Here is a 25755-nt window from a genome sequence, read left to right on the forward strand (position 1 = left end):
GTGAGGGAGGGAGGGTAGGGGTAGATGTTTGGCTACACGGAGCAGAAAAAAAACCCTGCTGCGTTGACAAGAGTGAAAGGGTATAATTGCGGCCCAGGAAGATGAAGTGTGAGAGAGTGAGAGCAAGGAGTTACCTAACACTGTGTGTGTGTGTGTGTGTGTGTGTGTGTGTGTGTGTGTGTGTGTGTGTGTGTGTGTGTGTGTGTGTGTGTGTGTGTGTGTGTGTGTGTGTGTGTGTGTGTGTGTGCGTGCGTGCGTGTGCGCGTGTACTTGAGCGTGTAGCTGTCTGACACTACCCACTGGGAACACACTGGTGAAATCAACATTGTTTCCATGTCATTTCAATAAAATGACAAGAAACCAACGTGGAATAGACGTTAAATTGACGTCTGTTCCCAGTCGGAAGCCTGTTTGTAATTAAATGCTGTCAGAGGACTGTTGTTTTTGGTAGTGGGCCGGCCCGGGGTAGGTCGGAGCGCGTTGAGAGTTTAGCATGCGGAACTCGGCATGCTCAGTGGCAGAACTGTTTGCTCTACCTCACCCTTTCTTGTACCCACTACAGGAGAAGACCCCAGCAAGAGACAAGTGACAGATCTCTCCTCCTCCCTATCACCATTTTGATCTCTCTCTCTCTCTCTTTCTCTCTCTATATATAATAATGACTTTCTGCTTGTGTTACTGAAGTGCCATGATGAATGTTGTGGAGGTGGAAGGGCCTTCCTGGTGTCAGCACTTCTCTCTCTGACGCCTGAATGCGTACTTATGGGCGTGCGTGTGCGTGTGTGTTTGTGTGTGTGTGTGTGTGTGTGTGTGTGTGTGTGTGTGTGTGTGTGTTTCTGTGTGTACAGACAGAATGAAGGGCTCCATTGATAAGAACAAGTTCTTCTTGTTAACCTATCAGTTGAACTGGACCGAAGCCAGCGTTCGAGTCCTGAGGCAGGTTATTCTAACACAACCCCCATGCGACATGACAGTTACAGTTCCCACACAGTTCAGACATGCACAGATAGCGAGAGAGGAACGCACATGTGCTAACGCTCTCCTTCCAGGCTTCCAAGAGATGCATTTAAGAAGACATTGAGCAATGTTTGATCCTAGATTTCACTGGCAAACTGCCTCCTCCACAGAGTATCTCTAAAACACTTCCATGTGCAGTTCTGGAGCATTCTCCATTGTGACTACCTATTCCAGGCGTTCCAAGACTTTTCGCCTCAGACACTGAACACCCAGGGGAAAAGGATACTCATGGGAAATACCTGCTGGCTCTAGATGCCATAACAGTTTTAAGTAACACAAGGGGGATTTTTGCCATGCTTCACACATGTGTTGGCTATTGTTTTTATTTTCTGAGGGAAACAGAGCCAAGGTTGTTTTATTAGTCAGAGTCACACATTGTCTGTGTATTCTGGGGACTTCAGATGCTTTAACAACAGTTGCTGGAGCAGGACACACCTCGATGTCAAATAAATGTGTCTGAACGAAGGTCGTGGAAAGAACAAAGATGTTCACTGTGTGGGAATCCCACTTTAGCGTTTGTAGACGCAATCCTGCCAGCGTGCGGTTTAAAGGAGTTTGCTTTCGCTCTTTTTTTCTGTTTGTTTCATTGGCGCTTGCTGTTAATAATGTGAATGTAGGACAGCAAAATGCACAGCGAATTGACACACACTGCGTTGATCCCGTAGCCATCAAGCTAAAGCCACGTCAAACGACAACATGGCCATGTCTGAAATCGGGGTTGCCTACTACTTCCTTAAACTGCATACTGTGTACTAATAGTACTGCATAATGTGTACTAATAGTACTAAATCCTATTTAGAACATACTGTTTAGTACAAACGTATGCATTGTGAAACAAATATCAACATTCTAATCATCCACACTGAGAAGGCGTCATCGAATGCGTAATCCTCATCATTCGTACATTTTTCTAGAGCACCTCTTCTGATTGCCAGCTGCTGTCGAACACACGTGAGTGTGAAAATACGATGCTCTTCCTCAGTAGTGTGCAGCAAATTCTACTACTAGTTGAAGAGCCGAAATGTGTGTGACATCCTGGCATTTCACATAATATAAAACCTTATTTTTCCCTCTTGCTCAAAAAGCCCATTAATCACAATAAGTAGCTTGGAATGACAAATGTGTGTGGGCAGTGTGCATGGAGGACATGGCGTTCAGTATATGCATTACACACATCAAGATTACTTTTAATCAGACCCAGGCTTGCTTGTCATACAGTATATGGAGAAACATCACACAGAACACATCAATCCAACAAAATCCCATTCTGTTCTCCTGTTTTTCTCAAATAGATCACACCATGTGTACACAGTAGAATCAGGAAATACACCACGCAGAACAAGGATGAGAGACAAAGGTTTAACCTGCTGCAACTAGATATAACACAACGTAGACTCTGTTCCTTTTGATATACACGAGTGAGGAATTGCTGTATGTATTTCTTAGCATTGTATTCCTTAATATAGGATTCAATAGGGAAATTCAAGGCGCAGAATTGAAACAGAATTTTGAAAGTAACATCAAAGTGCAGTTGAAACCACAAACATTTCCTTGACAAATAACCCCGGAAATGTTAAATATTTAAACATGTATTTAGGCTAGTCTATTGTTTGAAAGTTTTTAGTTCTCAAAGACGTGACAAAGCTAAAGAGGAAAAATCCCCATAGGCAAAACCACTTTTAAAAAAACAGTACAGTCAAAAACATGATTTCCTGTGTTTTTAAATATATTTCCACACAATGAGATTGGAATAAAACCGTAAAATTTTGAAAATTATCATAATGCCCTTTTAGTGTAGAGCTGTTTGAAAAGACTGCTTGACATTTTAGCCTGTTTTGGTGGGATGGAGTTGGCCAATAAACCAATAAGAAAGAGTTCCAAACCTCTCTGGCAATAACAGCCCGTTTTCAGTTTCCCCTCCCCACTCAGACCACTCCCAGAAATATCCCTTTGCTAAGAAGCTATTGCTGTTTCTTTTTACCATTTTAATTGAAAACAATCACAGTAAGGTACCTAATTGTTCCCCAGAAATGATTTGATCTTGAGATAAAAACGGCTGCATTGGACCTTTAACATTCATTTCAAACCGATTACCTTAATTTCTAACTGTACAATCAGGGCATTTGCCAAGTCAATGAATACTGTTGATCAGCCAGACGATAAGGGAACCAACAGTGCACTGGAGCTTTTTACTTATCAGACCTTTGATGTCAGACCACAGTTACAGGAATAATGTCCTTTCGGAGATCTCTGCAATCTAATCTAGCAGCAACAAATCAAACCCATGACTGGAGAAAATAGCGAGTGTTTGAACTCCAAGGAGTTGACAGTCCATATCATTGATGAGATTACACTGAGTATCTGAGAGGAAAATGTGTACGTCGTTACAGGATAGTTGCTTTGTGTTTACACAACAACATAGCTGTGTCACCATAATACAATCAGTATTGTTGCTGCCAATGCATTGCAATCTTCCAGAATGTTCCAGAACATTCCAGAATGTTCCAGAATGTTCCAGAATGTTCCAGATGCTGCAGTCTTCAATCATCTTCTATTGCACTTTCATGTCATTAATTCACTTCCTTGAACTCCATGAGACCATTACCTCCATGAACCCTTAATGATGACCAGCCGTTCTCCACTTCCTCAGTAAAGTGTTATTTTGGGCAGTGGCCCTTTTAAATAACTAATGATAACTAAAACTATGATCTCTCCCTTCACCTTAATGCGTGGTGGCAATGGGACAGGTGTGCCGCTGCTTTATACTTACCCGGAACAATGTAATTAATCTAGAGTTCTGCGTTATGAACAGAGAGCGAGAGCGAGTGGGCCGGAGGAACTGAGGAATGAAAAATGAAAACTGAAAAGGGGAAAGTCATGAATTATATAGTGAGACTCCAGCCACTGACCTTGGCTACTTTACAGGTTTTCATTTATTTTATTATTTTCTATTTTTGGAGTGCCGAGTGCTGTTTTTTTTAAAGCGCTGAGCGTCACACAAAGCGAAGCACCGCTGACTGACTCCCGGAAGAATAGAGCGATGTGACTCTGGCCCTCCCTGCAAAGCTGAGAGGAGAGATATTAGCCTTATGTGATTAATTTACAGCGTTATGCTTCAATTCATCTGCTCAGGGTGGCAGACACCAGGGTTGGGCCTTGTGCCACCTGAGAGAGAGGAATGAGAGAGAGAGTAAAAGATGAGAGAGAGAGAGAGAGAGAGAGAGAGAGATGAGAGTGAGAGAGGAATGAGAGTGAGAGAGGAATGAGAGAGAGAGTAAAAGATGAGAGAGAGAGAGAGAGAGAGAGAGAGAGGTGAGAGTGAGAGAGGAATGAGAGAGAGAGTAAAAGATGAGAGAGAGAGAGAGAGAGAGAGAGATGAGAGAGAGAGAGGAATGAGAGAGAGACTAAAAGATGAGAGAGAGAGATGAGAGAGAGGGGGAGATGGGAGGGAGAGAGACGGAGAGGGACACAGAAAAAGAGTAATCTTCTGGGGAATCGCGGCCCTGTGAAGGATGAGGGATGAAAAGTGATCCTTTTAATCGAAAGATCTTACATCATCACTCACACCAACCACATTGCCATTTTTCTCTCTCTACTCCTCTTTAGTTCTCTCTCTTGCTTTCGCTCTGTATGTCTGTCTGATTTTCTTTCTCTCTCTCTCTCTCTCTCTCTCTCTCTCTCTCTCTCTCTCTCTCTCTCTCTCTCATTCCTCTCTCACTCTCATCTCTCTCTCTCTCTCTCTCTCTCTCTCTCTCTCTCTCTCTCTCTCTCTCTCTCTCTCTCTCTCTCTCTCTCTCTCTTTCCTTCTGCCCTCTAACTCTCCCTCATTCCCTCTGGAAATAATATGCTAACTAATGAATCAGAAACCTGGAAGAGAGCAGGACATGTTCTAAATGCACTGTGTGATTCACCCGCCTCCCAACAGTACTCTGGGTAGTGTGGTTCTTCACCAGCCTCCCAACAGTACTCTGGGTAGTGTGGTTCTTCACCAGCCTCCCAACAGTACTCTGGGTAGTGTGGTTCTTCCAGTGTTCTGACTTTAGAGATTCGAAGGAGACACCCTGGGGATGTTTGCAAGACTATTTTCAAAGGGGGAGACTCACTGTGGCAGTAAGTGAAAGCTAGGAGGAACAAAACAATATATGTGAAAACCACAGTGACCAGATGGAAGCACCGATTGGTATGTGAGAGCTATTTATTGCCTTAGCGAAGGCCATATGAGGTAAAAAAAAATGAAGGAGTTGGGAGGAGACGGTAAACAAAGGATCATACATTACATATAATTAACTCATATAGGAAAGAAGAGCCATTAGATAAGTACTAGACAGATAAACATACCGTTTGTAGAGTTACTGTGGGTGAAGTTTGGGCTGTATCAAAATCTTACGTAATGAGATTTTAGTATTCTCATTCCCCACAAAGATATGTAATCTGGAATTAACCAAAATCCTTTCTTGTTGAAGGAGAGATTAAGACCAAGAAGAACACTAACCTCCAAAAGTAGCCCCAGATCCTGAGAAATTTCCATCTTCTCAATGAGTCTAAGAACAGTTATAACCCTTCACAAGCAAATGAGTGCCTTCAAAACAGGCTGGCTATTCCAGTATTACTGTGGAATGCGGAGTGGAAGACCCAAGACGCAGAAGACCAGAACTATAATTAGGAGGCACACACACACACACACACACTGTGCTACAGGCATCCCCTAGGGATACTGGGAGAGATAAGCAAGCAGTGAATTTCGTCATACAAATTAAATCACTTCTTTAATTGATGTCACAGCTTTGTTCTGGTCTAGATTGCTAAGCACTGGAGCCTGCACAGCATACTTGTATCTTCCCAAAGTGTGCAACATCCTTGGAGTTAAGTAGTTGTTGAATAAATAATAAAATCCCTAATGACACATCGTAATTAACATTCATTCATATATAATAATTAGTAATAATAATCTGAGGTCATTATGGCTGTAAATTGGTCTGAGTCTTTCTCCACCCTCCCCTAATTAGGAGCCAATAGAATAATGAATTGACTCATCAACAGGATGGAAACAATGAAATGTAACTATGGAGAGTTTTATGAATATAGAAGTAAATTCTGTGTTGGGAATTATTGCATTATTGTTTGGAAAAGTGAAGGCAATCTAAAAAGAAACTACTTGTCAAAGAGACATAACATGTCCTACATCTGGTCCAGAGTTTTGTTGTGTGAGGAGGCTTGTTGGTTCCAGAGTTTGTCCTGGTCAGGTCAGAAAGACAGGGACAACTCCTGGCCCTGTGAGAGCCGAGCCATACGAGGTCATTCAGGAGATCTTCCAGGCAGTAGTAGCCAGCTATGTGTCCATCATGCAGATATACAAAGTGAGGTCAGGTCTGGACAGCACCAGACAGGCAGGCAGATTTGGTCTGGACAGCAGCAGGCAGGCAGATTTGGTTTTGTGACAGAAAGAGACTCAGAGAGAGAGAGAGAGAGAGAGACAGAGCTATAGCCTGGGAGGTAGACACTAGCTCACCTACACATCCAGGCTGTGAACAGCCAGAATAAGACTTCCTCTATGCTCAGCTCAGGAGGGGAACTTCAGGCCAGATGTGACTTCAAACAGAGCGAAAGCTGGAGGGATTGAAGGTGGGATAAGGCCCATCCTTTGACCTGTTCCTGGCTTCTTTCTCTCTCTCTCTCTGTCTTAATCTCCTTCTGTTCATCTTTATTTTTCGATTTCACTCTCTCTGTCTATCTCTTTTTTTATATCTCTAGCAACTCTCTCTTTCTCTCTATACCGTTCTATTTCACTCTGTCTGTCTGTCTGTCTGTCTGTCTGTCTGTCTGTCTGTCTGTCTGTCTGTCTGTCTGTCTGTCTGTCTGTCTGTCTGTCTGTCTGTCTGTCTGTCTGTCTGTCTGTCTGTCTGTCTGTCTGTCTGTCTGTCTGTCTGTCTGTCTGTCTGTCTGTCTGTCTGTCTGTCTGTCTGTCTGTCTGTCTGTCTGCCTGCCTGCCTGCCTGCCTGTCTGTCTGTCTCTAACCCCCTTCTCTCTCTCTTCCCCCTCTCTCTGCAGTATTACAGGGACCAGCTTGTTTTTACAGTGTGACATCAGCACAGGGCAGCATTCAGTGAGGAACTAGCTACCATTTACAGGTACAGCGCCTTGCAAAAGTATTCACCCACTTGGCGTTTTTCCTATTTTGTTGCATTACAACCTGTAATTTAAATGGATTTGGGGGGTAAATTTCATGTAATGGACAAAATAGTCCAAATTGGTGAAGTGAAATGAAAATAATACTTATTTCAAAGAATTCAAAAGAATGTGAAAGAAAAAGTGGTGCGTGTATATGTATTCACCCCCTTTGCTGTGAAGCCCCTAAATAAGATCTGGTGCAACCAATTACCTTCAATTACCTTCTGTCACATGATCTCAGTATATATACACCTGTTCTGAAAGGCCCCAGAGTCTGCAACACCATAAAGCAAGGGGCACCACCAAGCAAGCGGTACCATGAAGACCAAGGAGCTCTCCAAACAGGTCAGGGACAAAGTTGTGGAGAAGTACAGATCAGGGTTGGGTTATAAAAAAATATCTAGAACTTTGAACGTCCCACGGAGCACCATTAAATCCATTATAAAAAAAATGGAAATAATATGGCACCACAACAAACCTGCCAAGAGAGGGCCGCCCACCAAAACTCACGGACCAGGCAAGGAGGGCATTAATCAGAGAGGCAACAAAGAGACCAAAGGTAACCCTGATGGAACTGCAAAGCTCCACAGCAGAGATTGAAGTATCTGTCCATAGGACCACAGGAAGCCGTACACTCCACAGAGCTGGGCTTTATGGAAGAGTGGCCAGAAAAAAAACATTGCTTAAAGAAAAAAATAAGCAAACACGTTTGGTGTTCACCAAAAGGCATAAGGGAGACTAAACAAACATATGGAAGAAGGTACTCTGGTCAGATGAGACTAAAATGGAGCATTTTGACCATCTAGGAAAACTCTATGTCTGGCGCAAACCCAACACCTCTCATAACCCCGAGAACACCATCCCCACAGTGAAGCAGGGTGATGGCAGCATCATGCTGTGGGGGTGTTTTTCATCGGCAGGGCCTGGGAAACTGGTTAGAATTGAAGAAATGATGGATGGTGCTAAATAAAGGGAAATTCTTGAGGGAAACCTGTTTCAGTTTTCAGAGATTTGAGACTGTGACGGAGGTTCACCTTCCAGCAGGATAACGACCCTAAGCATACTGCTAAAGCAACACTCAAGTGGTTTAAGGGGAAACATTTCAATGTCTTGGAATGGCCTAGTCAAAGCCCAGTCCTCAATACAATTGAGAATATGTGGTATGACTTCAAGATTTCTGTACACCAGCGGAACTCATCCAACTTGAAGGAGCTGGAGCAGTTTTGCCTTGAAGAATGGGCAAAAAAAATCCTAGTGGCTAGATGTGCCAAGCTTATAGAGGCATACCCCAAGAGACTTGCAGCTGTAATTGCTGTGAAAGATGTCTCTACAAAGCATTGACTTTGTGGGGGTGAATAGTTATGCATGCTCAAGTTTTCTGTTTATTTGTCTTATTTCTTCTAAAAAATAGTTTGCATCTTCAAAGCGGTAGGCATGTTGTGTAAATCAAATGATACAAACCCCCCAAAAATCTATTTTAATTCCAGGTTGTAAGGCAAAAAAATAGGAAAAATGCCAAGGGGGGTGAATACTTTCGCAAGCCACTGTATATTCCTCCATAATTCACACCATGTCCTCCTGATGAAATGACTACCATGCTGATTGAGAACTGCCTCCTCCTTCCTCCATCCAACAGTTTGACAAGCAGGTTTATTCTATTAAAAGGAACTATAAGCTTGCAAGTTTTTCTTCATTTCATTTAATGGAGCGCCTACACCAGCATTACACAGTCAACGATTGATATGGTGGTGACGCAGTAGCATGCACTTAGAACAAATTTTGATGGTTTACTTTTGAAAATGTTGCTTTTCTCATGTGGGAGTTGTGTTGAAAAATTAAATGATGGTAGGTTGATAATTGACACGCATAAAGATGATTACAGTGAGGACACATATAATTAATGTATGTATTGATCAACTATAATCTTAACAACATCGTCAGCGTTCGTTACACTCCTCAGCAGGAGGTCTCGCTCTAGTCTCATTATGGCATCTGGTGATATAATCATTTTAATATAATCAAATATTTATAATAATTACACAATCACATCTTTCAGAGATCTTGCCAATCACTCTTGTCAATCACTCTTGAAAGGAAGTTAAAAGTCGATTAACGACTTTGAAGTGTGCCCTTGTGAAGTTCTGATGTAAACATTGTACTGAGGAACATGCTAAGTGCTAAGATAATGATGTCTACAGGGACTTAAGAATGTATGGATATAGGGGAAAGAAATAAGTGTGTATCTGAGTACAAATGTTCTGCTCCTGGTCAAACTTCCCTGAAGGAGCCATGGGACTGGACTAGGGTTGCAACATTCTGGTAGTGTCACGCCCTGACCTTAGAGATCCTTATTATTCTCTATGTTTGGTTAGGTCAGGGTGTGACTCGGGTGGGAAAGTCTATGTTTTCTATTTCTTTGTTTTGGCTGAGGGTGGTTCCCAATCAGAGGCAGCTGTCGTTGTCTTTGATTGGGGATCATATGTAAGTTGTCATTTTCCGTTTGGGTTTTTGTGGGATCTTGTTTTCTGTTTTGTGTCGATACCTGACAGAACTGTGCGCTTTCGTTTTCACTTCGGTTATTTTGGTTGAGCGTTTTTGAAAATAAAAATCATGACCACTTTCCACGCTGCGCATTGGTCCACTCCTTTCGACGAGAACCGTAAACAGGTAGCTTTCCCAAAATTCCCAGAATTTCTTTCAGAAATCCTGGTTGGAGGATTCCGGTTTTCCTGCTTATTCCCTCCTGATTTTGTGAATATTTCTACTGGGATTTCTGGAAAACCTGTGGCTTTTGGGAAAGTTACTCAAATTTTTGCAACCCTAGACTGAACTTTCATCTCCCCTTGGGCCAGTGCTGAGTGTTTCTACCGTTTCAGCAAGATACAGTAAATTATACAGTCTGGTCCAAACAATCCACAACCCATTTAGGCTCTATTCTATTGCTGAGAGATGGATGATGGTGCTGAAGACATTTTCTATACTTTTTTTAAATAAAGGAGGAGGGAATAAACTTTTGTCAGAGAGTTTCTTTTCTGCCTAATATGGTTATTATAGGAATTCATACCTTTAGACGTATACATGTATTACTATTATTCTAATTGTAGTCTTCTAGAGTTTTCACTAAAATAATTCATGAGTCAGGTCTTCATAGAAGGCCATTTTGTCCAATAACTGGACTGGTTTCACATGAATAATGTCATAGTAATAAGTGTACACGCTGCCATACAGGTCTATCTGCTGCATTCTGTCCTGTAAGGCTGCATTTCGGGTGGAACAGAAACCTTCAGTCAAATATCAGGAAGTTCGTGATTAGCCTTTTCATGACTTGTAGCTTGATATTAGTAAGTGTGTAAGGGTCTGATATAAGAATGATGGGAAAGTTTAGAATAGTTCAACAGAAGTGAAACAATACCAGCAGTTAAGGTAGAGCATCTACGCAGGCCAACTCAATGATTATTTAGCCTTTAAAGAACAGAGTGTAGGTACCCTTGACCTCCTGACCCATCTTCAATATACGTACACAAAAAGGTGCACATATTATACATATTTACTTTTTTTCCTCTGTGAAGGATACTTATCTTGCATTGGAAATTCAAAGTTACAATAGGTCAAGAATTAAACTTTGAAAGGTATAATGATTGGAACATCACATTTCACCAAGAAATCCTATATCTCAAACCCACAGATGGGCCTAGTAGCTCGATTACCATAGCTAAAAGTAAACTGATATAAACCCTGGCCTACACAAACATAGGATATTTTAATAAAATGTGCTGCATATCCAACAGCTGTAAAATATTTGTCATTTCTAATAGAGAAACATTTTATAACTGTGTATAATTCCACATTCCATGTATTGGAATTATGTTGCTAAAACATGTCCGTCCGTAAAATAGGCTATTTCAGCCTGCATTCTTCATGTCCAATATATAATTCATCCTGTGTACAGCTTTGTGATTTATGATTACATTAAATTGTGTGGACTGTACATGGCAAGGCAGTCAATCTTTGGGCTGTGGCAGACAAAATTAAACATGAAAGGCAGAATGAAACTCACAAAATCGTCTCACGGAGGGTTGATAAAATAGAGGAATGGAATCGCCATGTGCTGGCTCAGAGTTGACTTTTCTTCCTTGACAGTCTACATATCATCTTTATTTTCCAATAGCTTGGAGGTAGAGACAACTCACCTTGGCATGTAGCAACTGTGTTTTTTGTTTCAAATGGTTAATTTAATCAATCATTGATTGGCACCAACTCTGTGATCAAAGATAATCTAGCAGCTGCTGACCACACACACACACACACACACACACACACACACACACACACACACACACACACACACACACACACACACACACACACACACACCCACACACACACACACACACACACACACACACACACACACACACACACACACACACACACACACACACACACACACACACACACACACACACACACACACACACACACACACACACACACACACACACACACACACACACACACACACACACACACACACACACACACACAGGAATTGTGGAATAATAATGTATGCAAGTAAAAATATGGAAAGGCCTCCTGCTAAAATACAACTTCTCATTATCCAATGGGGGAGAGTGGGGTAAGTTGAGCCAAAGTGGTAAATTGAGCCACCCTTGTTTATAGGAAACGGTACACAACATTTATAATTTGACCAAATATTTAAGAAGAGGTTATCTGTGAAGTAATAAACCACATGGAAAAAATGGTGAGCAAGATAAGTCCAAAAAACGGATTTCCACCAAATCAAATCAATTTATTGTGTAAGAGGTTTCATGATGCTTGTATCTAAACCAAATTAAATTATCAGTTGGGGTCTCTATAAGCTTCAATATCAGGTCCTAAACCTAGCATGAAAGTACATCCTTGTAGCTGTGTGGGCTAATATAGTCAAAATGTTTGCCTTGGGGTAAATTGAGATGATGACCATGGGGTAAGTTGAGCCAATATTTGAGCCAATGGTAAGTTGAGCAAATGTAAGCGTTTATTTATTATGCAAGGCATTATCACTGGGATTTAAGGTAACAGGGCTTGGCCCATGTTAAAAGTGTTTAAAAATGGTGTTTGTTAGGTGTTAAGCCTGTGTTAAAAGATGCTTAAAATTATTAAAATACCAAAAGCTGTTGTGATTGTGTTGAAATGTGTTTGGGAAATAAATATAGGTTTTAAAATGGTAGTGGTAATAATTAAGTGTGAGAGAGAGAGAGAGAGTGTGTGTGAGAGAGAGAGAGAGAGAGAGAGAGAGAGAGAGAGCGGTAAATTGTTAAATGCTGAATCAGTACTTAGAAAGAGGCTGAATATTCAGAGGAAATTACTGTGCTTGTCAGTGCATGTGTCTGAAAGTCTCAAATCATGAAAAGGAAGGAGAGATCAAAATAAATGCCAAGCGAATGATGCTTAGAGCTCTGCCTTCCAATGGAACCTGAATAGAATGTCTGGACATGTACTTTATCCAGATCAATCATTTAGGACCATTCCTAATGAACTTTGTGTTTACGGAAAATATATACTTAACTAAGATAAATATAAATTAGGCTAGTCCAGAAAAACAAGAAAGTTGAATTTACCATGTAAAATGAGCGGTATGAGGGCGTCAGTGTTGGGAGGAGCTGTGGCTCCTAACCATCTCTCTCCGAGCTGCTCCGGGAGATGCATTCTTTATTCAGGGAAGGGTAGGCCCAGTAGGGTAGGAGGGACCTGAGTGACGATGAGAGAGCGAGATAAGAGACAGATGTAGAGAGAGAGGGAGCAGAGAGAGAGAGAGGGGTGAGCGGTGCACACACATCACTATCAACTGAATTTATATTAGCAAAATACCTCTGTTATTCTAAGCATGGAAGGCAAGTTTTTATCGTCCCCAAAACAATCTGAACGCAAGCCGTCATGATTGGGGGATCAGCCAGATTCCTTGAAAAGTGCTTGTTCGCTGTTTCGGGGGACTCCAACGGAAAAACTCGGTGCTGTCTCTGCTGCCTCAAGTCCTGCTCTCCCGCTCTAATGCCTTGCCCAAGGTTTTGAGAAGCGCTGAGGTGAGTCGTAGGTTGTTGAGCTGCCTGACGAGGAATAGGAGAAAATTACGGACAGATCAGAAAACTGTTTCCCGAACTCAGGCAGCATGCTGTCCGGTATAGCTACGGATGGCAGGGCGCTCGGAACCGATTCGCACAAACAATACCGAATGACGCTGGGTCAAGGCAAAGCGATAAAGAAAAAGTTTAACATGATGAAGGGGCAATAAACGGATACGGACAAAGCCTCATCTAAGGTAGGCTACAGTAGTGCAAATGTTTTATAGCACCACAAAGGCAATTTGTTATTCACAGCAGTTGGGTTTCTATAATGCCGAGCTGAATTAACAACTATAGTTTACCACAAGGTATTTCAATAGTTTTTTTGTGGAGTTGTCGTTTTATAGGCTATATGAGTAGATTGAACTGGATTTGGTTCATACATTATGGAGGTATTACAATTCAAGCGCTATGGTATTATTTTTATTCAAAGCACGCCGTTTCCTAATATATTATATTATCTTTACAATCTACTGCCATCTATAAACGAAATGTGGTCAACTTGTCAATTGACAATAGTTGAAAAAAATATTTGTTTATAGATGGTACAATTTATTAATCCGTTAATTAGGTTTTTCATCACGTCAAATATCAATGTGCTACAAAGCGCACGGCTTCTTTTTTCTTTTTTTCCTTTAGAGAAAAGCGAAGCCTCCGTTTGCACTTGAAATTTCAATGCTCGGTTACGTCTCTCAATGTCTCTTTGTAATAATTAATTCAAATGAACACCACTCACTGAGCTGCCTTTGAAGTATACCTGATACGCCTTTTATCGCCTTTTAAATAGCCTATCCGTTTTAAACTTTTAATTGCGTTATTGTCATTTAATCCAATCCTAATCGGATTGAACCTGGCCGCGATATCACTTAATTCATCTGGCGAGAACTGTGCTCCCTCAGCCGAAAAACGTTATACTATCTGTTCACACAGACACATTGGCAGTTACCTCACAACTTGCCCTCCGAGTTAATTGGTCCGAGTGCACATTTCTCTCTCTGTGCAATACATTTTGTATTTGAATATATGGAAGTGCCAATTTTATTGTGTGTGTATTGGACGTGTTCTTCAGCCTTACTTATAAAGGTTTATTTTTTCCTCCACAATTCCTTCCAATGTCCAATGTCGTTATTTATGCAGCTATAATCATTTTAGGTACTGTTGTTGTGGCAGCAAATGTATTGTCGCATGTGGTTGCTGCTTATTTCCCCTGGAGCTTATTTGATTACATTTAGCCCTTTTCAATTTCGAAAAGTAGATCGCAGATGTATTTCATATTGTTTGTTCCATCTTTATAAGGTGTAGAGCCCCATCTCATCAGTCTACAGAGCAACCTAACAATACAGATAACTTTACTCTGTCCATATGCACATTCCTCCTTGGCTATGTTACCCAATCCCATCAAACCTGTTTTGTATTAAAGGTATGGGTCTATTCAGCATTGACACAGGGTGGTGCTCCTGTTAAGTTAAATGCACTGATGGGGAGGAAATGTGTAATAGGCAATAAACTTGAATCCCGAGATGCGCGGAGCTGAGGCCCTACTGTAATAATAATTTGGTAGTTGCTTATATTTGTCCCTTTTCATACATGTAAAAGTGTGCATTAATTGGAAATTAGTATTTTTTTTAAATATCCCAACTCTCCCTGAGACACCCTCAGAGAGTGGGGTAATGGCAAGGGTCTGCCGTTATCAACAGAAACCTTAAGTGGGTTAAGTGCCTTGCTCAAGGGCACATCAACATATTTTCACCTTGTCAGCTTGGGGATTCGAACTACCGGCCTTTCGTTTACTGGTCCAACATTCTAACTGCTAGGTTAGCTACTGCCCTGGCCTACCTGCTGTACTGTAACCGGGTGACCTTGTGCTGAGGCCCATACTGTAACCGGGTGGCCTTGTGCTGAGGCCCATACTGTAACCGGGTGGCCTTGTGCTGAGGCCCATACCGTAACCGGGCGGCCTTGTGCTGAGGCCCATACCGTAACCGGGCGGCCTTGTGCTGAGGCCCATACTGTAACCGGGCGGCCTTGTGCTGAGGCCCATACTGTAACCGGGCGGCCTTGTGCTGAGGCCCATACTGTAACCGGGCAGCCTTGTGCTGAGGCCCATACTGTAACCGGGCGGCCTTGTGCTGAGGCCCATACTGTAACCGGGCGGCCTTGTGCTGAGGCCCGTACTGTAACCCTGCGGCCTTGTGCTGAGGCCCATACTGTAACCGGGCGGCCTTGTGCTGAGGCCCATACTGTAACCGGGCAGCCTTGTGCTGAGGCCCATACTGTAACCGGATGGCCTTGTGCTGAGGCTCATACTGTAACCGGGCGGCCTTGTGCTGAGGCCCATACTGTAACCGGGCGGCCTTGTGCTGAGGCCCGTACTGTAACCCTGCGGCCTTGTGCTGAGGCCCATACTGTAACCGGGTGGCCTTGTGCTGAGGCCCATACTGTAACCGGGTGGCCTTGTGCTGAGGTCCATACTGTAACTGGGTGGCCTTGTGCTGAGGCCTATACTGTAACCGGGTGCCCATGTGCTGAGGCCCATACTGTAACTGGGTGGCCTTGTGGTGAGGCCCATACTGTAACCGGTTGGCCTTGTGCTGAGGCCCGTACTGCAACCGGGTGGCCTTGTGCTGAGGCCCATACTGTAACTGAGTGGCCTTGTGCTGAGGCCCATACTGTAACCGGTTGGCCTTCTGCTGAGGCCCGTACTGCAACCGGGTGGCCTTGTGCCCACTCTAAACCTCTAAACCATGTTAAGAAATGGTCCAGTATCGATCATTTATCGCAAGTGGAGGAGCTAAATTCTTTTCCAATCCCATTTCATTTGACAGGCTGTGTTTGTCACTCTGGGATTGGTATAAAATCCCACCCACACACACACACACACACACACACACACACACACACACACACACACACACACACACAGTCCCCTTATATTTCATTTTGCAGTGCCATATTTCATGTCCGTGTGCTGGGGATGGTTCGTGGTTTGTAATATGTAAGGGGAACCTTTAGAGGAGAAACAACACCTATCTCTGTTTACTGTAAGCACATGTTTACCAGCTCTGACTTCAAAACACTGTCTGCTCTAACAAAGACAAAGAAGAAGCGAAGACTGTTTTCACACAAGAGCTGTCTGATACGTCTGTATGTTTTCCTTTCATGTCTCTGCTATGTCTCATTTATGTTTCATATGGTTCAAAATCATTGCAATGTGTTTATTAGCTTGTTATTTAGCACTGAGGCATTGACTTGTTGCTGTGGAAATCTCAGAATGTGCATGCTGTCCTGGCATATACTACTATATTCTCTCCTCTCTCTTTGACTGAGAGGAAGGAATGAAAGCCCCCTTTATGTCTGCTAAAACCGGATGTTCTAGAACTCTCCACATTTTTTATCAGATGGTTTGAAATTTCGAAAGAAATAGCCAGTGCATACATTTCAAAGAAGTGTGAAAGTGTGAGACTGAGTGGATCTGTGTGTTGGTTAAGTATGTGCCTGAGAGAGGGGGGGAGAGAGAGATGCTATCTGGCCATAAACAGAGTGTGACTCTATGGATCTACAGTATGTGTGTATTTTTTCAGCCTGTGTGTGCGTGTGAGTTATGACAGAGCTCTTTTTTTCTCACAGAGAGAAACAGACCACCCCTGCCCTAAATCCCGCCACTAATCTCGCCTTTCCTTTGTCTTGTGGAACAGGTCTCTGGATCCAAATGTCACCCCCCCTGGACGCTGCCCCAGGCGGGGACCAGCAGTGTGTGACGGTGACGGGTGGGTGGCGAGGAGAGGAGAGGAGGAGGCCACAAACACATCGGCTTTCTGCTGCGATTCTGCACTAAATTGGCCCAGGCTGTGTCCTGTCCTGTGAGGACAAGCAGAGAGTGCTCTGGTCTGATCTCTCAGCATGAATGGAGTCAGAGTCAACTTCACTTAGAGGACCTGCTCTTCCTAATGAGACCGCTGTCTCTCTTAAAGTTGAGGACTAATCAATTACAGGGAGATTAAGCCTAACCCTACGGCTTCTTGTTCTACTGCCCCGTGAAGAAGAGGTGAACTCAGCATTATCAAACTCTTTTAGTGGACTGTTTTTTTTGTCGTCTCTTTTGGTGGATTTACTTCAATACTTTCAATACTTTTCCCTTTTTTTTCATAATTTTTGTGGTGCGTTGCTTTTTAATTTCTCCAACCCAAGGACATTCCCCTCCTGATTTTACACTATGGAGTTTCAGGCTGGGCTGTGGAATAAAGATTGGGGTTCATTTCTGCGTTTCTGGTTGACAGTCATCCTGAGCCTCAATGTGCACTTCAGCTGCCCTGCCACCTCGTGCCCAGAAGAGTGCCGCTGCGACAAAACCTTTGTTTACTGCAACGAGCGGAGCCTGACGTCTGTGCCTCTGGGGGTGACAGAGGGCTACAAGATTCTCTACCTCCACAACAACCAGATCAACAATGCAGGGTTCCCATGGGAACTACACAACGTGGCGTCCGTGGAGACAGTGTATCTCTACGGCAACCAGTTGGACGAGTTCCCCATCAACCTGCCTAAGAACATCCGGGTGCTCCACCTGCAAGAGAACAACATCCAGACCATCTCCAGGGCTGCCTTAGCCCAACTGCCCCGCTTAGAGGAGCTCCACCTGGACGATAACTCCATCTCTACGGTTGGGGTGGAGGAGGGGGCGTTCCGGGATGCTGTCAGCCTCAAGCTGCTCTTCCTCACCAAGAACCACCTGAGCAGTGTCCCCATTGGTCTCCCAGAGGACCTCACAGAGCTGCGATTAGACGAGAACCGTATCGCGGTCATTGCTGAGGAGGCGTTCCAGAACGTGACGCGGCTACAGCGCCTCCTGTTGGATGGCAACTTGTTGACAGACGAGGGCGTGGCCCCGGGGACGTTCCAGGAGCTGTCCAACCTCCGGGAGCTGGCGCTGGCCCGTAACTCTCTGACGTTCCCCCCACCCCTCCTCCCGACGCAGTCCCTGGTCAAGCTCAGCCTGCAGGATAATCAGATGGATCAAATCCCAGTGACAGCCTTCTCCGGCCTCCAGAGGCTCGAGAGACTGGATATCTCCAATAACCAGCTGCAGACGCTGACACAGGGGGTCTTTGACGGCCTCATCAGCCTCAGACAGCTCACTGTTCGGAACAACCCGTGGCGCTGCGATTGCACCGTCAAATGGGTGGTGGTGTGGCTCAAGTCGCTGCCAGGCTCTATCAACGTGCGCGGTTCAATGTGCCAGAGCCCAGCGAGGGTGCGCGGCATGGCAATCAGAGAACTCACCCTGGATTCTATCCAGTGCCCAGCTGGGACGGACCTCCAGCCCGACCTCTGGCCTACCCTGCGCTCCACGCCCCCGCACCCTCAACTCCCCACCACCACCACCACCACCCTCATTACCTCCTCCATGACCAGCTCTATTCCCACCTTCACAACCTCCTCCTACCCCACATCACCCTCCCCTCCCCCTGCCATGCCTCCCCACCCCGCTGGCCCACTGCCCCCCTATGAGGACCCCCTACGGATATCCTTCCACGTGGTCAATGCCTCCTGCATCGAGGTAAGCTGGGCTTCCTACTTCACCGTCACAGCCTACAAGGTGACCTGGGTCAAGATGGGCCAGAGCCTGATGAGCGATGTCAGCCGCGAAAGGACGGTGAGTGGGGAAAGGCGGAAGCTTAGCTTGACCAACCTGGAGCCCAGGTCGGTGTACAGGGTCTGTGTTTATGTGCTGGACACCCTCAACTCCTACCGCCCAGGGGAGGATACAATATGCTCAGACGCCAGAACCAAGTCGACCTCATCCAGCTCCAACAACAACAACAAGGCCACAGGGTCAGAGGAAGCTCAACAGGACACCAACTCTACTCTCCTTTTGGCCGGGGTGATAGGGGGGGCAGTCCTTGTCGTCCTGGTAATGCTGCTGAGCCTGTTTTGTTGGCACATGCACAAGAAGAGCCGCTCTGAATCGTCCAAGTGGAAATACAACCGTGGCAGGAGAAAAGACGACTACTGCGAGGCGGGGACCAAAAAGGATAACTCTATACTGGAAATGACTGAGACCAGCTTTCAGATAGTTTCCCTGAACAATGAGCAACTTTTGAAAGGTGATTACAGGATTCAGCCCATCTATACACCCAATGGAGGCATCGGCTTCAGAGACTGCCACCTCAGTAACAATAGCTTAGCCTACTGCAAGAGCAGCAACGTTCCCAGCACCGAGTTCTGCCACACGTGATGCTTCTAACAGGATGCCCCCACACCAGTTGTTTGAGAAAAAAATATACTGTACCATAGATATTTCCAAGTTCTGTCTGCCATGTAATTTATACTGTGGACAGTAATGTGGAATTCTATCAGCTATCTTTTTTACTCTTAGTTTAGAAGGAATACAAATGGTTTTCTAATCAGTGGGATTAAATTACAGTAAGTGTTTTTTGCTTAACTTCGGGATCGGTGTCCCTTCTACGGGACGGTTGAGCTAACGTAGGCTAATGAGATTAGCATGAGGTTGTAAGTAACAAGACATTTTCCCAGGACATAGACATATCTGATATTGTCAGAAAGCTTAATTTCTTGTTAATCTAACTGTACTATCCAATTTCCAGTAGCTATTACAGTGAAAGAATACCATGCTATTGTTTGAGGAGAGTGCACAATTTTGAACATGAAAAGTTATTAATAAACAAATTAGGCACATTTGGGCAGTCTTGATACAACATTTTGAACAGAAATGCAATGGGTCATTGGATCAGTCTGAAACGTTGCACATACACTGCTTCAATCTAATAGCCAAAATCTAAATTGCACCTGGGCTGGAATAATACATTATGTCCTTTCTCTTGCATTTCAAAGATGATGGTACAAAAAAATACAAAAGAACGGTTGTTTTTTTCTTTGTATCATCTTTTACCACATATATTGTGTTATATTCTCCTACATTCCTTTCACATTTCCACAAACTTCAAAGTGTTTCCTTTCAAATGGTACCAATAATATGCATATCTTTGCATCAGGGCCTGAGCTACAGGCAGTTAGATTTGGGTATGTCATTTTAGGCGAACATTTAAAAAAATATATTTGTCAGATCCTTAATTTGAAGTACTGTATATAGGAATTTGTACCATTACGACACACTGGGTTGGTTCTGACAAACGCTGCCCTGTCTGTCAGGTTTTGGGTTGTTGGGTGCTATGAGGGATGGGATTCTTTGCTAACCACAGGAGCTAAATGATGGTCTTTGTGCAGAGCCACCCCCTCAGAAACATTAGTTACGATAACACAGTGGTCAGGGACATAGTAACACTGCTGATTAGACTGCAGTGGAGAATAGGCACTGCTGGTGTTTTTTTTAAGAATCAAAGTGCACTTTCTAATGTAACAGAGAGAGTAAGCAGCCATCCAGGAAATTAGCTTTTTGTGGAAATCCCATCAAAGAGGAAGCGCATACTTTTCAACACCCCCTATTGCCGTCACAAGACAAAGTGAACATGTATGAATGTGGTAGGGAGGGATAATGCCTTCACAGGACTAAGTGAACACATCTGAATGTGGTAGGGAGGGATAATGCCTTCACAAGACAAAGTGAACATGTATGAATGTGGTAGGGAGGGATAATGCCTTCACAGGACTAAGTGAACACATCTGAATGTGGTAGGGAGGGATAATGCCTTCACAGGACTAAGTGAACACATCTGAATGTGGTAGGGAGGGATAATGCCTTCACAGGACTAAGTGAACACATCTGAATGTGGTAGGGAGGGATACTGCCTTCACAGGACTAAGTGAACACATCTGAATGTGGTAGGGAGGGATAATGCCTTCACAGGACTAAGTGAACACATCTGAATGTGGTAGGCAGTGAGAATGCCTTCACAGGACTAAGTGAACACATCTGAATGTGGTAGGGAGGGATAATGCCTTCACAGGACTAAGTGAACACATGTGAATGTGGTAGGCAGTGAGAATGCCTTCACAGGACTAAGTGAACACATCTGAATGTGGTAGGGAGGGATAATGTCTTCACGGGACTAAGTGAACACATCTGAATGTGGTAGGTAGGGAAAATGCTTTCACAGGACTAAGTGAACACATCTGAATGTGGTAGGGAGGGATAATGCCTTCACAGGACTAAGAGAACACATCTGAATGTGGTAGGTAGGGAGAATGCCTTCACAGGACTAAGAGAACACATCTGAATGTGGTAGGCAGGGAGATTGCCTTCACAGGACTAAGTGAACACTGAATGTGGTAGGCAGGGAGAATGCCTTCACAGGACTAAGTGAACATGTATGAATGTGGTAGGCAGGGAGCAGTGGAGTCTGCTGAGGGGAGAACGGCTCATAATAATGGCCAGATGGAGCAAATGGAATGGTGTCAAACACCTGGAAACCATGTGTTTTATGTATTTAATACCATTCCACCTCATACCATTACCATGAGCCCATCCTCCAAATGAAGTTGCCACCAACCTATGGCAGGGAGGGAGACTGCTTTGACAACTGGATATAGATTGTCCTTCAGTGACACAGGATGTAGTACCAGCTGTGGCCACTAGGGGGAATGTTCTCTCAGTCAGTATAGAGGGGTAAGCGAGAGAGTTAGCAGTAAAGATCCTCTAGCTTCAGCAATCCCTCCAGCAACCATAACTCATGGTTGTCACTAATTACCACAGCCACAAAGTCAAAATGGCTATATTGTAAAGATGAATGAAGACAAAAATATGGTTAGGGTTGGGCATAAGAATAGCAGTGTCGTTAAGGTTAAGGTTTAGACGAGGTTTCAAATTAGATTTTAGGAAGATAAATTGTAGAAATAGGTGGGTTTTATACATAATTATTACTTTGTGGCTGTCTTAACTAGTGACGACCGTTACTCAATCTCAAATGGCATTGCTCTGAGTATTAATGCTCGCGGAGCTACTTAATGATGTGGAATAATTTAAAACTAACTGTCCTCAGCTTTGGGGTTCAGCGGCTAAATTATATAGATTTTTACCACAGTGTGTTATTATTATAGGGGAGGCCCATGAGGTTGTGTTGGGTATCTTGTCTTTGCAGGGAGGTGTCTGCAGTGATGATGAATGTGTAGGAGATACACTCACAGTTATTATACAGTCCGCTACCTTTCTATTTTCCTTTATTGTTTAGTATTTAAATGACAAATGTGTGAATCTCAACGAATGATCAATGTGTTTATCTTTAATCTGCTTTATACTGTGTTGATAGAAGGGGTTTCCTGCTGTAGCATGTGAATAATTTCCATTGGGATTGGCTATTCTATTCATTTATTGATTGATTGGTTCAAATGACAGATTCACCATCAATTCAAAACAATGATAGCTAAATCTGGAGCTGCCCCCATACATGAACATGTCCTTATCTGATATCCCTCATCTTAAAGCTTCTCAGACTGCATCGGCTCAATTAAAAGTACTTCCGATGCTGAGAGAGAGAGAGAGAGAGAGAGATGCGAGCGTGCTAGCTATCTGGCCAAAAACAGAGTGTGTCTCTATGGATCTACAGTATGTGTGTATTTTTTCAGCCTGTGTGAGTTGTGACAGAGCTCTTTTTTTCAGGCAAGCTGGCTCCAAGTTAGGAATGCCTGGTGCCACTGAGAAGTCATCATTATACACTTCTTACTCCAACTTTATTTGCTTTGACATGATTTTATTTTGCGGGCGGAGTTCAAAGGATCCACCCCCCCCCCCCCCAACTCCTCATAATCCTCATCCAAAAAAGGGAGAAAAATATGCAGACTTTAAATTCCAGACTTTATTTTCCAGACTTGGCCGTGTGAATCACAAGTTTAGAGAGGGAGGAGGGCCAAATGACAGGAGATAACCCTTCACTTCACGGGGCACCAAGCCACTGGCTGAAATACACCATTAAACCACTGCATTCCAATGGTTTGGCTGGACTTTAGACCAGTGGTTCACAACGAGGGGTATGAGGACCTTGGCCTATCCACAGGGGTACTTGAAAAGACTCATGAGACCATAGGCCTACAGGGAAAATGCACATGAGGGGATGCTTCAGGGGTAGCCATGGCAGAAAAAGGTTGGGAACCACTGTCCGTGACTAAAAATAATTTTGGATGGATATTCTAACATTATCAACAGTAAAGACCATTTTAAAGGTCAAACTCTTGTTTTGTGCTGGGCTGTTCATGGCTAGAATCTCTGTTGTATTGTCTGTATTTGAAGAACTGCCATGCCAGTGCATGTATTAGTGTTAATTCCTTCAGTATTTCCCGAAGTGGGGAGTTTATGACGCTATAAACACTATGACGCCATCATTCATCTTGCCGTTTAAGCTTTCATACATGCTTTTTGAGTCTAATTTCCATTCATAATGCAGAAACTCTTTTTTAAAAGAAATGACAGTTGCTCTTCTGTGGTTACCAAAGTGTCTCCACATTTTTCTACCAACGTACACATATCAGCGTATCAACCTGTATTAAAATATACGTCCAACTAGCCCCACTAGCGTAAGCTGACCTAAGGTCAGTTTGACACACATTAAGTTTGACACTGCTACATTTAGTGACCTAAGGTCAGTTTGACACTGCTACATGGCAAGTTGCATACAACATCCATCTGACATTTACTGACCTAAGGTCAGTTTCACACTGCTGCATGGCAAGTTGCATACAACATCCATCTGACATTTACTGACCTAAGGTCAGTTTCACACTGCTACATGGCCCTAGTGCTTTTAACAGGTTATTTATCCACTGAACACTTTAACCTACCTGCCTGTAGAACAGTTATTCTATCTGACAATAATTCCATACAGCAAAGTGTCTTTGTTTTCTTTACCAGGGATTAGGTTTTAAATGTATTGTTAGTCAGTCAGGCCAACCTGTTGCAACAAGTTCCCGAAGGAACGAATGTTCCAAGGAGTGATAATAGTCCGTTTATTGCCTTACCTTTATGCAGTACTGTACGGGCTAACTGTACTTGGTTAGTTCAATTACTTGTTCAGAGCAGAAGCAAGGTTTAAACTAATGATTGAATAGTTACTGTATGGAAAGCACACATGTTTATATTCCTGCAACAACAAAGAGAGAGTGACAGACAACAATAGATCTGACACAGAACTAATGAAAGACTGTTCATTCGTAACGACGCCTTGAGTGGTGCTGGGTAATGAATGATACAAAGTGACTGAGAAGCCTTGTTGGTTATTTGCAGCAGTACATTACTCTTCATTTCCTCCCTCATGTAAAGAAAGTACACAGATGCAATGGCGTGACCAATGGAATTAGACCGAACACATTATAGAGAGAGAAGTGAAAAATAGAGAGACATACTGAAACCTCTGGTTTATTATTGTTTCAGGCTTTGATAGTAATGTCCTTAAAGCTCATTGATTCTCATTGAAATAACTATGTTAAACCATTGAGAGATCAATTCAAACAAAGTACCCAAGTGGATAAAATGTAATACATTTTAAGTTATCTTTGTTTCGTCTCTCGTTAATTTTCAGTTTGAGGGCAAATCCCCCTCATGTGAATTACTGTCTGCAAATTTCCATTATAGACTCAAATTAATTCAAGGATTTGTGCATCTATTCACAGAAGTCTTCAGCAAACTATTCATGAGTTTTTGAAGTAATTGAATTTTCTGTGTTTTGGATAATCAACACTTCCCCATACAGTTGCTGGGTTAAACTAATTGAAATAATATGAACAACGACAGGCTATTAGTTCATGTATCATTTGACAGAAGAAAGTATGCTGAAAATCAACCATGCATGTCATTTTGCTTCTTTAGGGTGTTCTTGACTATTATGGCTTTTCATTTAGACATTGCGTTGTTTTGACTTCAACAACATAAACCAATATGCTATTTAGGAACCAAAGTACAATTTTTGTTCTCATGATGAAATCTTGTTGTTGTCCCATGTATGTGCCTTGAGGTTAACTTACAATGTAAAGTTCTTGAAACCTTTAAATGTTTTTGCACAAAATGTAAATATAGAAGTGAAGATTTTTGCAAATAAAAGTTCCATGGGATTTGATTCATCATCATTTCAATCAGAATGTTTTGTATAAGCTCTCTGAAACATTTAGTTTACTTTAGACGTCAGCTTGAGTAGATCCACTGACAATGTTACTGACCTTGTAATTGTTTACATGGCATCGGTTCTCTGTTCTGGTGACTGCATTCTACAGTAGCTGACAGCTGTCAGTGTGTGCGGGTGTATGTGTGTGTATGCGGGCGTGTGAAGACAGTGACATTTCAAAATAGAGCACAAATAGGTACTGTTCTGGATAAAACACTGAGCTTTAATTCCTTTCTACAGAGTTATCTACCTGTTGACCTGTTAATCCACTTATGCTTACAATGTGTCATCTATAGTTATCCACATATTTGTACCTGGTTATCATTAATACTGTCACATTACAACTGTCCTGCTTAGCTTTCAATTGAATACTGTTCTACTGTGTA

General features: G+C 43.1%; 1 protein-coding gene across 2 annotated transcripts; it reads left to right on the plus strand.

Annotated features, from left to right (window-relative positions):
• The first annotated feature begins 12909 nt into the window (after positions 1 to 12909).
• Positions 12910 to 25329, plus strand: LOC109866134 (leucine-rich repeat transmembrane protein FLRT2). Of its 2 annotated transcripts, none has more exons than XM_020454680.2 (2): positions 12910 to 13504; positions 17003 to 25329. In XM_020454680.2, the coding sequence occupies exon 2, from the start codon at positions 17521 to 17523 to the stop codon at positions 19537 to 19539; it is 2019 nt and encodes a 672-aa protein (XP_020310269.1). In that variant the 5' UTR covers positions 12910 to 13504; positions 17003 to 17520; the 3' UTR covers positions 19540 to 25329. The 2 variants fall into 2 exon arrangements, with proteins under 2 accessions (XP_020310269.1, XP_020310270.1); XM_020454681.2 differs by having other exon boundaries at positions 12910 to 13268.
• The last annotated feature ends 426 nt before the right edge of the window (positions 25330 to 25755 follow it).

The sequence above is a fragment of the Oncorhynchus kisutch genome, linkage group LG21 (genome assembly GCF_002021735.2).
Source record: "Oncorhynchus kisutch isolate 150728-3 linkage group LG21, Okis_V2, whole genome shotgun sequence".
Classification (NCBI taxonomy): Eukaryota; Metazoa; Chordata; class Actinopteri; order Salmoniformes; family Salmonidae; genus Oncorhynchus; species Oncorhynchus kisutch.

Coding starts and splice junctions, on each gene's coding strand:
- LOC109866134 (XM_020454680.2), top strand. CDS start 17,521: ATGGAGTTTCAGGCTGGGCTGTGGAATAAAGATTGGGGTTCATTTCTG.